The sequence below is a fragment of the Stegodyphus dumicola genome, chromosome 5, assembly GCF_044657685.1.
Source record: "Stegodyphus dumicola isolate Sdum_Otavi_A_Nest chromosome 5, ASM4465768v1".
In the NCBI taxonomy this organism is placed as follows: Eukaryota; Metazoa; Arthropoda; class Arachnida; order Araneae; family Eresidae; genus Stegodyphus; species Stegodyphus dumicola.
This window is the reverse complement of record NC_140772.1, coordinates 47,328,351-47,343,397: the sequence shown is the minus strand read 5'-3', so window position 1 is coordinate 47,343,397 and position 15,047 is coordinate 47,328,351. Positions and strand designations below refer to the sequence as shown.

General features: G+C 33.6%; 1 protein-coding gene across 1 annotated transcript in view; it reads right to left on the bottom strand.

Moving 5' to 3' along the window:
* Positions 1 to 15,047, bottom strand: part of dysc (whirlin protein dyschronic) — a 668,284-nt gene that overhangs the window by 564,811 nt on the left and 88,426 nt on the right. Inside the window, exon 2 of the mRNA XM_085816627.1 lies at positions 3,916 to 4,101. Within this exon, the coding sequence (XP_085672753.1) occupies positions 3,916 to 4,101 (186 nt within the window). The remainder of the gene's footprint in view (positions 1 to 3,915; positions 4,102 to 15,047) is intronic.

Sequence of the window (15,047 nt, the reverse complement as noted above, 5' to 3'; positions counted from 1 at the left end):
TGGATGGGAAGAGCACTTTTTATTTTTATTCGCATAATGATCTTGATATCATGAAATAAATAGAGCAATAGAATTTAACATCATTTTATCAGAATTCGTAAAATGAAGTGATTTCAAACATCTTGATGCATGTGGAGTAAAACGTCTGATACCAATGAAGAGTGTATTATTCGAATGTGATATGATATATCAGATTTATAGTGGTTTTTTTTTTATTTAATGAGTTTTCTTAGACATTCTTGGAATGAAGTGATTTCTTATATCCTGATACAAATGGAATAATAAAAGCTGACACCAGTGGAAAGTCGCGTCGTGAAATATGACATGAAATGTCAGATTTTTAAACTTTTAATGCACTGAGTTTTGTCAGACATTCATCATATGAAATGATTACAAACAATCTGACACAACGGGGTAACATGAGTTGAAATTAGTGGAGTGTGATGCTGTATGATTATGATTTGAAATTTCATATTTAAGCGTTTTGATACGATAAGTTTTATAAGACATCCGGTGGAATACAGTGATTTCCAAATTGATCAATCATCAAATATAAAAAATAATTAATTGAATATTTACTACAAAATGCAAATCAAAGTAATTTGTCTGTCTTAAAGAACTAAAGCTGTAAAGCTCTCTTAACGAACTGTGAATTAGATTCTGTCGAAGTGTAAACTGTAACTTCATAACATACTACTTTTAATATTATGTATCTATTGATGCTGATTTATGGATCTCATCTATAACCTGAATATAATGTAATAATAATGAAGCAAGCAGGGGAACCACTGGGGAGGGGGAATACAGCGAGTAACGGAGGCAAGTGGTCCTTCTAATTTGGGAATTTCAATTTAAGGCAACCAGCTCCTAACAACAAAGTAGTGGCCTTCGCTAACTTTACGTAACTTTCCGGATTGGATTGGATTATTCAATTATGGCAAAGCACACGAGAGCTATCTGCCTAAAGGAGGGGATGCCTTAGTGGAGGACTTTCTAAGGAAAACTGACTCGTATACACGTTACACACGGGGAAACCACGAAAACGCCGATGCAGCCAGCCCGTTCGCGGGATTCGAACCTCGGACCGAACTACCAGTGTTCAGCGTCTTTATCGCTCGGCCGCTGTGGGCCGTAAGTTTCCGGTTTCTATTAACTTAAGAAGGCAGTCTCAAGCTGTAGATGAATGATAACAAACACCCAGAATGGCAAAAACGCTCTCGAAATGTTCTGCAGTTTTTTTTTTTTTCACAAATCATTAAAAGCGTTGATGTTTCCGTTATGGCAATTCGCAAACTTAGGTAACGTTTTTGTTTAACATGAGTTTTAATAGATAGAATCTATCAATTTAATAGATGCAGTTAAAATTAATAAAGAAAAAATTAATTAGTAATAAAGAAAGAAAGAATTTTGATAAATATAACCTATTTCCTTTGAACAGAGATTTAAAGACATTTTGCAGCTAACTATTTTTGCATAGATGCTCTCCCAAATCTTTTGAAACTGTAATTCCTTAACTTTTTTGTAGTTGCAGTTTTTTCCGACAGATAGCGCTACATTCATTTTCGTTTTGTTTCGCTCATTGATTTCTGTATAAATATGGTTTTTACTTCTCCACTCTTTGCAACTCATCATCATCAATGACCTCAAATTGTCTTAAAATGATGTTAAAATCTTATTAAAAAATACTTAAATAAAACATTTCACTGATGATTCCAAATAGCCAATTCAGAATTGCGATTAATGACACACCAAACGCATAGAATCACCACCGCATTATTACGTGAAAAAGAATTTGAATTTTTCTTGTTTCTACTATCTGAGAACAAAAAAAGAACTTAAAATAGTTATTAGAAGTTTTCTGGCTGCTTTGAAATCCACGAGGTCTTCATCACAAGCTACTTGAAGCTACTGTGCATAGGAAAGGCGTTTTTACTAAATTCCCATTTCCTCATTAACGTGCCTAACAGAAAGCTCGTTCTGGATGTATTTTTTAATGAAATCCGACTTGCGTTACTAGAAATTAAAGTTAAAAACCTACCGTGATAATGTATGAAATTATCTTGTTTCAGATGCCAAGAGTTCTATTCTCTCCACAAGTCATGTGTAAACACAAGCCTAAATGTGTTATATGTGGAATAAACACGATTCCAAGCATTGAAATACACCAAAATAAGAAGACTCTAAACTACGGACATTCTCATGTATCCAGCTTGTGCATAATTCTGGAAACCCCGTGGAAGCAATGGAAAGATCTATTCAAAGAGAGTTGTTACGAGTAAAATATATGCTCAAGTACTAAATCTAGGATGCAAAGTAGGAATTTAAAGATCTTAAGAATTATTTCTAAGATACTGATATCCAACAACTGAGTTACCTAAAAATTAATTTGAAAGTACTGTGTACTTATTTTATGACGTGAAAACTTCAATGAAAGCATGCATTCTAATTGTTATTTTTCTTTAATTTTTCTTTTTATTTCAATAATTCTAGTTTATTAAGATTTTATGTTTGTTTAATTTGATCTCTCTGCGTCCCGATTTCTCGCGATCGCTGAACGGTGCTGAATCAAGCTCTCATGAATCAGTGATGTCCATCTGCTACCAGCTACTTTCCCTTTTTGTTCTTTCCTCCAACTTCCTTTTTAGTGGAAAAACATCCATTCAGAATCAACTATAGAATGGTATATATTGTATCCTATTAATTTATGTTGGCAATCAATCATGAGGTTGTGCTCTTGTATGACATATCTACCTCCATAGAGACCTAGCACTCAGGCAACTAAGATACAGAGACCGACGAAATCCTACTTTCATTGGGGCTGCGGGGGGGCAGTGAAGACCTTCCTTCAAACGCTATCATAGTCGCTGAGTGGCTATTGTGACAGAAAAATAAAGATCGTCAAAGGACGTTTTTTAAGCAATACAATTGGTGGCTAGATTATTTGTTCCAATAAGCACATATATGGCTGTATTCCAACAGATTTTCCGAATTGCCTGATGTTCTGCTTTCCTATTAACTTAATAACCCCATGCCCAAGATTTAATAGTTCCAGACTGATTCCTATGGAACCTGAAGAACAGAGTGTTTGCATTACTGTAGACGAAACATGAACTGCAGACTGCCAGAAGATATGGAGAATATATTATCTCACATGCGCACGCTGTGCATGCATATGTTGAGACGCATCAAGGACGTTTTTCCACATCACCTCGAATAGAGCATTCAAGCAGAAGGAGGACATGTAAAAATTACATTATTTTCAAGGTTCACTAATTTTAGTGTTATTCGTGTCATACGTTGCATTAAATGTCTCCGTGCATACCGTTATTTAATAAATTTACTACAAGCACTCACCGTCTTTCTCGTATTATTAGTGCAGAAATTTTGCGCCTCCTTGCATGACAAGACATTACTTGATGGCAGCGGGCAATATTACAACTTCGGAGAGACATTTATGGGGGTAACTGCTCTGTTCTGTTTGTTGGTTTCCACCTTTGCAAAACATTTTTACTCCCGAAGAAATGATATTTATGTTTGGTCACCATTGTTGCGTTTAATTCAAAATCTACATTACTCCGAAGTTGCATTTTTGCTTAATTATAAGTACTGATATTATGTGTTCCTATTTCAAAACATGTTTGCCTTTAATGATAAAACCATGAGCGAAAAAAATTTGGTTTATAAAAGACCTGAAAATGAGCAGTTTTCCGACTCATGAATTCAGCGTTGTTCATAATCTTCGGTTATGCGAGATTTCGGTTAGAGTGGGATTTTAGTGTAGTAGAATTGGCAACAAATATCGCAAATAAGCAGTTGCCAAGCCAACGGTTATTTCGTCATTTATAACTTCAGCTAATGTACACGCTAAATGAGTTCCCTTTCCTGTCGGATTCGATTATCTCAAACACGGCTTACCTTTTTGAGAGGTGCTTTCTCCTTGTAACTTGGACTTCTGGAATGACTGGATGGAGGGGAGACGGGTCTCCCATTTCGATCGACCCACATGTAGACGGAGTTTCGAAACCTCGGGCCACGACGAGAAAATGGCAAAGATTTCCCACCTAGATCTGTAGAGCTCAGTCCACGGCTAGAGTCCAAAACCTGTGGGATAAAAAAATTGAATCTTAGGCAACACTTCGAAAGAAAAAGATTACTTAAAATTAATATTTAACAATGATTTGAGATGAAAATGATCCTGACTGCGACGATGTCTTTCAACAATGCTTCAATCAAATACTGCCAGTTTTGCATTTCTATGATAGAAAGAATATGTTTTGCTATAAATTTCGTTTTAATCTTTAAAAAGCCAACTACAGCTCATTGATATTAACTGTGTTATCCTCCTCTGCCTGGTTAGGTATCTAACCTAACAGTAATAGTAAATCGATTTTAACTTACTGCCTGATCACTAATAGTTAAGGGTGATTATTTTTGGCTCCTTGGCAAATATTAAATTCATTTACTAGGAAAACATGTTTATGGAGTAACTTAGGAAGACACATAAGTTAGAATGAATTATATTACATTCCAACACTTTGTGGCTTAAGAATTTAACATTAATTTATTTTTAATTGCTTCTTCATTTAGGATTCTTGCTTTTTTGTTAATAATCTCGTTATTTCTTTAGCAACTTTTGTACTTAGCTCATTTGTCACTGTTGGCAAAAGTTTGCACAGTTCAACTCTCAGAAACTTTGCTTTATTTCTCAATTACTTCTTCATTTATGATTGTTTCCTTTTCTTGGTTATTTCATTGTCTTATATGTTAACTAGAGGCTGTACAGAACTGCTAACTACAGTTTGTAGAATTAGGTTGTCGATGACTTTATTTTGTTTCTCAGTTGCTGTTTTCTTTAGAATTCTTGCCATTTTAGGTAGTAGCTTATTCTTTTATAACTACACGCCACTGGTGATATTTCTCTCAATCTGATAAAAGCTGACAGGCTTCCGCTAATTAAACAACTATGAATGTAGTTAATGAAGTTACATTTTTTTACTGTTAAACATTTCTGGTAGGGTGATCTTTAACAGCATTGTTTAAATAGTTTTTAGGATATATCAGCTTTAGTGATATTTAAAGAGCTGAACGTTTTGTTTTCTGAGCTGCTGAGAAATGTTCGGTACTTATATACTATCGTCACCACCTCAGTAGAAGTCGCCAAAGTTTTCACAATGCGCCGAAATATGACAACCATGTGAATAACCATTCTTCAGGCTACCATGCGCATAATAATTCTTCAATCAAACGATACTTTTTACATTAAAATTAAATTTTAAAATATATATTTGTGGAATTTGGCAGCAAAAGAAAACGCTGAGGTAATACTGTAGTAATTTGCAGCAAAATGGCTAAAGAGAACAATCATGAGTTGCGTTAGTAGATAGCCAGTACCAAGATTGCGCTCGATGTCTTGTTTGTGCAACTCTTCGATACTTTTGATTTGAAAACAGATCACTGTGTATATAAAAAGAACAGCAGAGAAAAATTACAGAAGATACCTTGGAAAATGTAAGCATTTTTTTACATATTTAATAATTAAAATTTTTATTTTAAATTTCTAAAGTGTGTTTTCGTTTGATATATGGCTTGCATAATTTTCCTGGACTGCGTCATTTCGAGATCAGTCTGTGCCACATGGCTTGCATAATTTTCCTGGACTGCGTCACTTCGAGATCAGTCTGTGCCACATGGCTTGCATAATGCTAATGACGTAGCTAATTCGAAACTTGAATTCAAATTTTCGAAAACAAACTTTTCTAACCTAAACCAAAACCGTCTCTTGGTTGTCCTCTTTACTGAATAACTGCGCACTTTATAGCTTCAGCTCTCTTGCAGTCAAGATGATACTTTGTTCCCTTTGCTTTTCCGTGCTGCTAACTATGCCGTTACCTAAAATTTGATATTTTTTATAAAATTGTCGGGTACATTTTGCATCCATTATCATATGTGATGAAGAATATGTTTCAATAATTAGTTCGTGTTCGGTTGGGCCACGTTTGTCTACAAGTATCTCCGTCGAGTGTCATCTTTCTAACTACGCAGTAAAATCTCTCCCCCAAGTTATAACGCAGAGAACCACCGCCAATCCGTTGCAGCTTACTCCAAGTCAGATTATATATATATATATATATGATGTACCAGCTTTTGTCCGGAATAAATAGATTGGTGAAGAATCATAGATGTAGTCGTAGGTTAAATTATCAGACAATAAGTTAAAAAAACAGGATCCATTTATTATATATCAGGAGAAAATAGCAGTTACAAAAATTAAGATCTCCGGAGTAAATAAAAAAGAATTACTAATAACTTTTTGTATGAAGTTTACTGCATCGTTACATTAAAGAAACGACCCCTATATTCCTTTGCGAGTCCTTTTATAGCCTCTGGAAAGGCAGAGCTTCCAAGCCTCGTCAGCCAATCCATTTCGCTTTAAATATCTCCAAAACATACTATAACTGTACGTGTAGAAAGAGCGGGAAAAACAACTTGACTACGGGGCTGTGGATTTAATTCCACGTACTTTCAAATAAGAGACCGTCGCCATTAAAAATGAAAAGAACATACAGTTAGAATTTTAAGTGTATTCTTGACTATGGAATTTTATTATTACATATATATATGAAAGAGATTAAGAAACTTCGATCAGTAAACAAAGAATTAAAAATTAATTTCAAGAAATCATTCAACAAACAAATAAACTAAGTTAAACCTAATAGAAGGAAAATTACAACCTATGGTAAAATAAGGTAAAAATTATATAGGGTTTCATACATATATTCCGTACAATTTTTTCCAATTAACAGTGCAAAAATTATATATCGGCATTCAACACAATTTTTTTTCTAATTATCAATAATGAAATATACTAAGCATTTTTCAAGTTAATTGTAAGAAATTTAGTTTATAAATTCATTGTATTAAATTCGCTACAGAAAGCAGGCTTTGACTAGCGTGAACGAGCAGCAACGAACATAATTCTTTAAAATCAAATGGGAATACGCATTAAAGAATCTTCAGCACAATGAAACGCAGTCAACAATGAACACAATTCTTTGAAATCAAATGGAAATATTTATTAATGAATTTTAACTTTAAAAATATTGTCTAAATCTTAGAAACCGAAACAAACTTTTCCTGACAGTTTGTACACAAATCAAATCACGGTACTGGAATTCTCTAAGTAATTATAATCGACATCACGTAATTGAATCAGAGGATTTAACTACACCTGCTTTCGAGTCTATCCATTATCCATCCTAATTCAATCTAGGAAAGTTATCACTCATCCTACGGCTGAATGCTTACACGAAGACATTATTTCCGAATCCTGCTTTAATTCGGAAGCTCACAAAACAGAGGATCGCAGAGAAGGCAGACAAACGGCTCAGGCACGTTAACTAATTCTCTCTTTTTCACTGTCAAGATCTTACAAAATTTAAATAATTAAGGAAATTCATACGCTATACATTTTTTTCTTTATTGCATTACTCTTTTCCGACGCATGTAGCGTGGAAAACAGAAGAAGAAACACTTAATTAAAACTTAAAGTAGTTAATATAAACACACTCATCTTTAATGACAACGTGCAGGAAGGTATCGGAATAATTAAAGCAAAAATATATTAAACGTAATATTAAAAAATCAAATATTTGTACAAAATAAGAAAACAATGCTGTATTGTGTAAATGCATATTGCCGTTAGGTATGTGAGAACTACAAATTTAAAAATAAATTCTTATATTCAGTCAGTAACTTATTAAGTTACACTTATTAAGTTCATTTGTTAAAGTTCGTTCCATCTCTGGTTAGAATCCAGTGACCCAAAAGTGGCACCAACAGTCATAAAAAAGTTATTAAAACGGCTTATTGTTCGCTGTTGTTGTTTCTACAATCTCCGGTTAGAACCTACAGCCAGATTGAGTCTACAAATTTGATCGTGGCCAAAACGTGCGGGATGCGCTTGCTATTGACACATTATAAATGATAATACGAGTTGTTCAGTTCCATCACAATTTTGAAGGAAAATCTCCCAAGGTGTGGGCCGGATTATTATTGGCACTTCAGCTTTCACCCTCCAAGCGGTAAAAGGTTTAAGCCCTGAAATCCTAAAGTTTTCATAACGACCATGGCTAAGACGCATTTTCTTCATTATAATTCAAAAAAAAACTTCCCATGCTATTTTAATTATATAGACACATTTAATGCGTACCTGTTTACTTAAAAATATCAAAACTAATATTTTGAATGTATATATATACGGTTTGGCCACTTAGGTTTAAATGGGACATTTATTGTTACATCATAAAGAAAAGTACATCGTTAAAGAGATATGAAAGAGATTAATTATTGGTACATCATTAAAAAGATTAACAAAACTTTAACTTCAGCTTTTTGAGACCTGAGACTTCAATAGTAATTAAGTAATTACAAATCAGTTATCAGATTAAGACCCTTGCTTCTATTGCTGAGGGCTCACCAGCGGCCGAACAGTAAAATCGCTAAACGCTGGTAATTCGACCTGGATTCCATTCTAAGTGAATGGGCGTTTTCGTGTTTTTTTCCCATGTGTAATGGGCATACGAACAAATTTCCCTTAAAATGCCATGCAATAATCTTCCTCAGCTTCCACTTTGGCAGCTGAGGAGGCTTGTTCTGCAATCAAAACCATCGAAACTAGTCCTGTGAAATTTTACTGGTATAGCTTTGGTTCTTGTTGTTTGACTTCTCCAATAATCACTGATGTAATGTACAACAAATCCAATTTTTATCAATACATGTACCAATAATTTAATTCACAGACTTTTGTGTATTTTGCGGGAGCGTAATTGTTAAAACGTGACCTAAGATCCCTCTTGCTATTTTTTATTTATTGATTATTACTTAAATGAAATAATATTTAATATTCTAGGAAAAACGAAATCTTTCTGTTTAAAAATATTCAAGATTTAAAGTGTTTCATATTTTCTTTAATTTCATATCCTATCTAGTCTAATTAAACATATTTAACTATCTAGCTTCGCAGAATTTTTATGTTAATTAGCCAGTTATTATGATTTGAACCCAAACTTCTTCTTTCCTCACCTAGTGTTCACCAGAATGCAAATTAGTTGTCATGTATTTAAGTCAACGATTTAAATGTCTTATGGTTACAGCTTCTGGAAGCCTCGCATTGTAGTTATGTACACTACCAAAGTCTTATTCCAGCTTGCTAACTGACGTTTAAATACGCGCTATTAATTACCTTGAGCCAGCTTAAGTAGTCTATGTTGTGGATAATCTCAGACTACGCTACCTAAATCTTAATGTAGCTTATGTTAATTTAAGTACCTGCAAGTAGCGGAGATTCATATGTAGCCCAAGTAGTGCCTTCTGTTCATTTAAAGAGCTGCATAAAAGCATGCTTTAATGTTTATTCTGAATGCAAGCTTACTATGAATTTTGTATCCTTATTAAAAATAGTGACATATTGTTGATTTTGTATGAACTCCATTTTGTTACGTTTCTCATTTATCATTTTTCTACATACCAAATTTTGTATAAAAGTTACTATTTTCGGTACTATTCGGTTTCGAGGGCCGTAAAAAAATTGCAGCGAAAATGTATGCGCAAAGCGCCAAATCTAGCAAACGCGCCCATTTAACAGCGCCAAATCTAGTGTACGCGCTGATTTCAGATTGCGTAAGTTTATATAGATCTATATTTCTTAAGACGCCATTGAAATACTAGTTTAATTTTTAAATCCTTTTTTGATATCCTATGGATTTAACAATTTGGGAATTGCCCATGACAAAAAGTCGGCAATAGAATTTTGGGTAAAGTGCAGAATCACCCACTGCTTCACGCGTGTATAAGAATTGCACATACTCGGTATCCATGTGCACATCGACCTATTTTCACTTTAAAAAAAATTCCTAGATTTGCACAAAAATGGCACTGCGCACACCCTTCACTTTATCTATGTACACATCGACCTATTTTCACTTAAAAAGTAAAAGAAAATTGACAAAAATCCAATTGTTTTTACCCTTGTAAAAAGCGGCAAACAAATAAGTGAGCGATTCTGCACTTTACCGAGAATATTTTCAAAGAAAAGGCATCATTCATTATAGAAAATTACGTTTGAACAACCAACGAGATGAAATTTTGCTTTAGCGATAAGTCGGTAGCGAAATAGCGATGCAGGCATCCATTCAGTTATGTTTAGCAATTTTTATATAAATAATAATAATGATCTGAAATAGTTATTTACTCTTATGCTTCCCTTCAGTCATGTTTAGCCTTTTTCATATAAATTATAATAATAAAAAAGTATTATATGAAATTAACCTTTCATCTAAATTAAAATATCAATCTTAAATAGTTATTTACTATTATACTTCCTTTCCTGCCGCAATTATTTTTGGCAGCATTGGCATCAACAATAGTTTGGCGATTTTTTACGGCCCTCGAAATCGAATAGTACCCTATTTTCTAATAATGTCAGCACTGTCACACAACCTTAAAAAATTATTTTAATATTGAACTTAAGATTACAATATTATAAAAAAAGAGAAAAAAATTAAGCCGCATAAAAAATTCGAACCTAAATAATTATAAAAATATTTAACTTGCGTTCTTAAATAAGAGAAAAGCTCCTGTTGTCAGTTCAAAGAACTAAATTTTTCTATAGGAAACTTTAAATTTAAATTCAAAACGAATTTCTGTTTCAAAGCCTCCGACGTTTACTTTTGCGTTTCGTTTTTTGAATACAAAAAATTTAAGTCGAAATATAGCAAAATATTAGAAAAGTGTATTACCCTTCGAGCAAAATTTCAGACAACATACGTAAAGAAGCTTGTAGACTGTACGCAAATTTTCATCGTGGAATTAACAATTCTGCAATCTACCACTTATAGAGTGTCAGAAATTATATGTAGTTAAATTATGATGCAAAATGTTGTTAGGAAATCCAAGATGTATGATTTTTAAATGATTGTCTTAACACTGCATTCAGCAACACACTTTTATAATATCGGAAAAACATAAATGAGCTTGTTTATTGTACAACGTATTGTGCAACAACGTATATTTGTATCGGACGCGATTTTATGGAAACTGGAAACATTAAAATCTGAAACAGATTTCTTAGAGAATTTTAAAAATTTACTCTCAGTTTATCTCGAAATCTTGCTACGATTTTTAGAGTTTTAAATGAGATTTATAATGTTAGTTTCTTTTATAGTTTTCATCAACGACATAACTCTCTGTAAACTTTGCCAAATAACTCATATAATCATATCTTCTTATGAAAGCTCTACCTTCTCAGAAATGTTTAAAAAAACGAAAATGCATCGCATAATATTAAGCTCGTATTGTTCGAAATGCTTTTAAATATTATTACTCCATTATAGGTTTGCTCATAAAAAAACAAATCTACATTATTTTTACTTCAAATTAATTAAGTCTCTATGTTATTAAAAATTCTTTCGAATTTTATTTCGAAATATTGATATCCTACAGGAATTGCACGAAGTCTAGGGTTTCTCAAAACACATCTTGAAAACCACGAAAACCACTGATTTTACACGTATGTAACCATTAATTTATTGTAATCATTTAAACCATTAATAAAACAAGTATTAAAACTTTTCTAAAAAATAGTGACATTACTTATTAAATGTGTATACAGTAACTTTTTTATTTAAAATATATCTTTCTTGATTTCCCAATAACCGAATCAAGGGGGGGGGAATTATTTCTGAATTTTAAAAATATCGCATATTTAAATACTAAAACAGCAATAAATCAAAATTGAGTAAAGATTCATACAAATTCAACTTATTTAAACGGAAAATATTTGTCTGAAGAAGAAGGCACAACAACAATTCTGTTAAACATTCTTGTGACACAAGTATTTAAAGAGCCGCATGAATCCTAGCTGACAAGAGGAAAAATCAATTTTGCAGCAAACTGCAGGCACTTTATTGCCTAAAAGGATAATGAAACGGGAGACATTTTCGATATTTCGTGCATGCCGAAGAATCTAAAATTCTATTTTAGATCACAGCAGGAAGAGAGCCCTCACGCTGCTAATGCCAAACAGGAGCTTACCTGGCTGCCGTCACTATGGCAACAGGCGCATTCCATCTGCTTCTGATGTTCCTGCCCTCATGAATCACTTTCATAGAGTTCCTAATTGATGTCATTGAGGATTTTCAGCAGTACTAATAAGCTCTGGAGTATTCCGTTTCTTTGCATAGAAATGGAGGTAACTGACAACTAAGGTTTCTCATTAGAAACAGGATGTAAGGGCAATTAAGATCAAGGGTTAAGAATCACGATGCGTTTTTGCCTGTAGGATGGAGTATAGAACAAGTTGTGTGTTGCATAGCAACTCTAAATTGAATTGAAGAGTGGAATTTTAATTTAGTCAGGATGGTTTGAAAATTCTGTCTGGGCTGTAAGTGTCCTTGTTCTATTAGATTATTAAAGTGCAGCTGTAGATGCCATGGTAGTTCTGAAGCATGTTTCTTATTGTGGAATGCTCACAGCATCGGCACTGGGCATGGTTGGCAAACTCACTGACAGCAGAGGACTGACAGATTTGCTCAAAATCGGTTTCGATGCTGTGCCAGTGTCGGTTTTGCATTGGTGTCTATCCTAAGAGGATATTTTAAAAAATAATGATTTAATCAAAGTTGTTACTAGTTATAAGCCTGAGCTACACTAATTAATACTGTCTATATTTCAATGTCGATGTTCTGCCATTATCGACCTTACGCTGTATCAGTTGTGTACCTGTGATAATTCTATGCACGTGACCATTGTGCATTAATCTTATCTTTCAATACTGCAACATTATCAAAATTCATTTTTTTGTCACGCCAACTGTATACCTGTAACTAATGGTGGTCTGCACCAGTGTCGACAGTAAGCCTTTTCGATATTACACAGTGCTGATTCTATACAATGTCAATCTTATGAATGTAAGCCCTTTACGTCTGTTGGAAACTAGGATTTTCCATTAAGGCGATATTGAGCATACACGACCATTCTGTTGCAGGATTACAACATGGCATCCAAATGAAAAGAAATAATGTTCTCGATAATAAATGCAGGGAGCATCATAAATTCCTGCAAGCTTCAAAAATTCATTATATAAGAAGTATTGCTCAGACAAAATTTCAGTTAGCGCGAATATGATCAGAGGGACACTTAATTGGTTTTCCATGTATAAATATGCCTCTATAAGGAACCAAAAGAGAGCATTCACACGTCATAATGGGAAGTTTTATGCGCAAGTAAAAGTATACGTTAATTGGCTTAGATAACCGTAATTAAGGGCAAAGAGAAGTAATGAAAAGAAGAAAAAAGCAACTGGTGCATCTAGAATTGAAAATAGAATCAGAACAAAAATTTATTTGTTTATAAGTAAGGTTAAGAATTTAAATCATTGAAAGAGATTTTCTCATCCCTAGATGGCATCACTTACTTTGTTGCTTTTTGTTATTTTTCTTCTTCATTTCATTGTAGAAGGTGCCATTACTGAAATTCATTGATCTCGCTTTCAGTTTGTGGTTTTGCCGTTCATTTCGTTGCACATAAAGAGGATGATAGATAGAATTCAGTCTAAAGACTGAATTCTATCTATCATCCTCTTTATATGCGCATATGCTACAAGCTACATCAGCTAATTTTTTTTTTTTTTTTTTTTTTTTTTTTCAGCATTCGGTTTTACTTTATGCAATTGTAGCAATAATTTAATAAATTTTTGGTATTTTACACGTTATTTGCTTTTATATCATTCAGTTCCGTTTTAATTAAACTATCTTGCCTTTTAATTTTTGCTTCTGTGTTTTAAGTTTCGTTTCTAAATAGCCTTGATCTGAAATTATTTACATGCCATTGCTCATTCACATCTCATTGTTCATCTCATCTTCATTGCCTCATAATTATTCACATCTCACTGCACCTCCGACGTGGCTCTCGATCTAGAGCGAAGAAATTCAGAATGAGCTACCATCCCAGTGGAGATTATCACAGAGTTTTCAGAGATACCCTCTAATAAACTTATTACCTTTTGAGGAAACGGAAATGACGAAATGTGTTTCGCATCTAAGAACAGTCGTTTAAAGATATATTAAAAGGCACTGCCTGCCTAATGATTGAAGCCCACCAGCGGTCAGAGAGAGGTGAAAACTGCTGAAAGCTGGTAGTTCAGTCCGAGTTTCAAGTATCGGCGAACGGGCTGGCTGCATGGACGTTTTCTTGGTTCGCCCCCCCCCATGTGTAACGGGGATATGAGGCAGTTTCTCTTGAGGAAGTCCTCCACGGGTCATCCCCCTTTCCATGTAGTGCCTAACGGCGGAGCACGTAATAAATAAATACCTAATGATTAAAGGTATTGTGATACCTAATATAAACTTTAAACATCAACAATTCCAACGTAAATGAAGTGTTTGTGTGCATAAAATGAAGCCTGTTAAAAATTACCTGATATTTAGAGCATTGTCAATGCAATAAACATAATATTATCCCACAGAGTATGGCTTCGAAAATAAACGTTTATTATGCGAGGGGATTTGCGCACCCAAAATATACGTCTATTCCATATGGCCTAGGATAGTGTTTTGAATCTTAGATCTTATTTCAGTATCATCGAGGATACTTTCGTACAAGAATGATGATTAAAGATTTCTATATAGATTCCTTTCAGAGAAATTACTAAAACTCTTTTTCATCTGAATTTTGGTAAAAATATTCAACAGAAATCTGTTGCTAAAATTCAACAAAAAGTGTCATAATCTTGGGATAGTAACTTCAGAGTTTAAAGTGTAGCAAATTTTTCATTAGTCTTTAAGAACGGCTGTCCATTTATAGCAACTGTTCCTTTCTGACCTTAAAGATCAAGCATTCTGTATACATTTTCAATGTTTAATTTGTATACTGTACATGTATAAGCAAAAAATTATATTTTTTTACCGTTTTTAATGTTTAGTCACCACTGGTCTTCTTTTATAATGAAAAGAACATTTTTGTTTATAAAGTAAGTGTATGATTAACAGGCC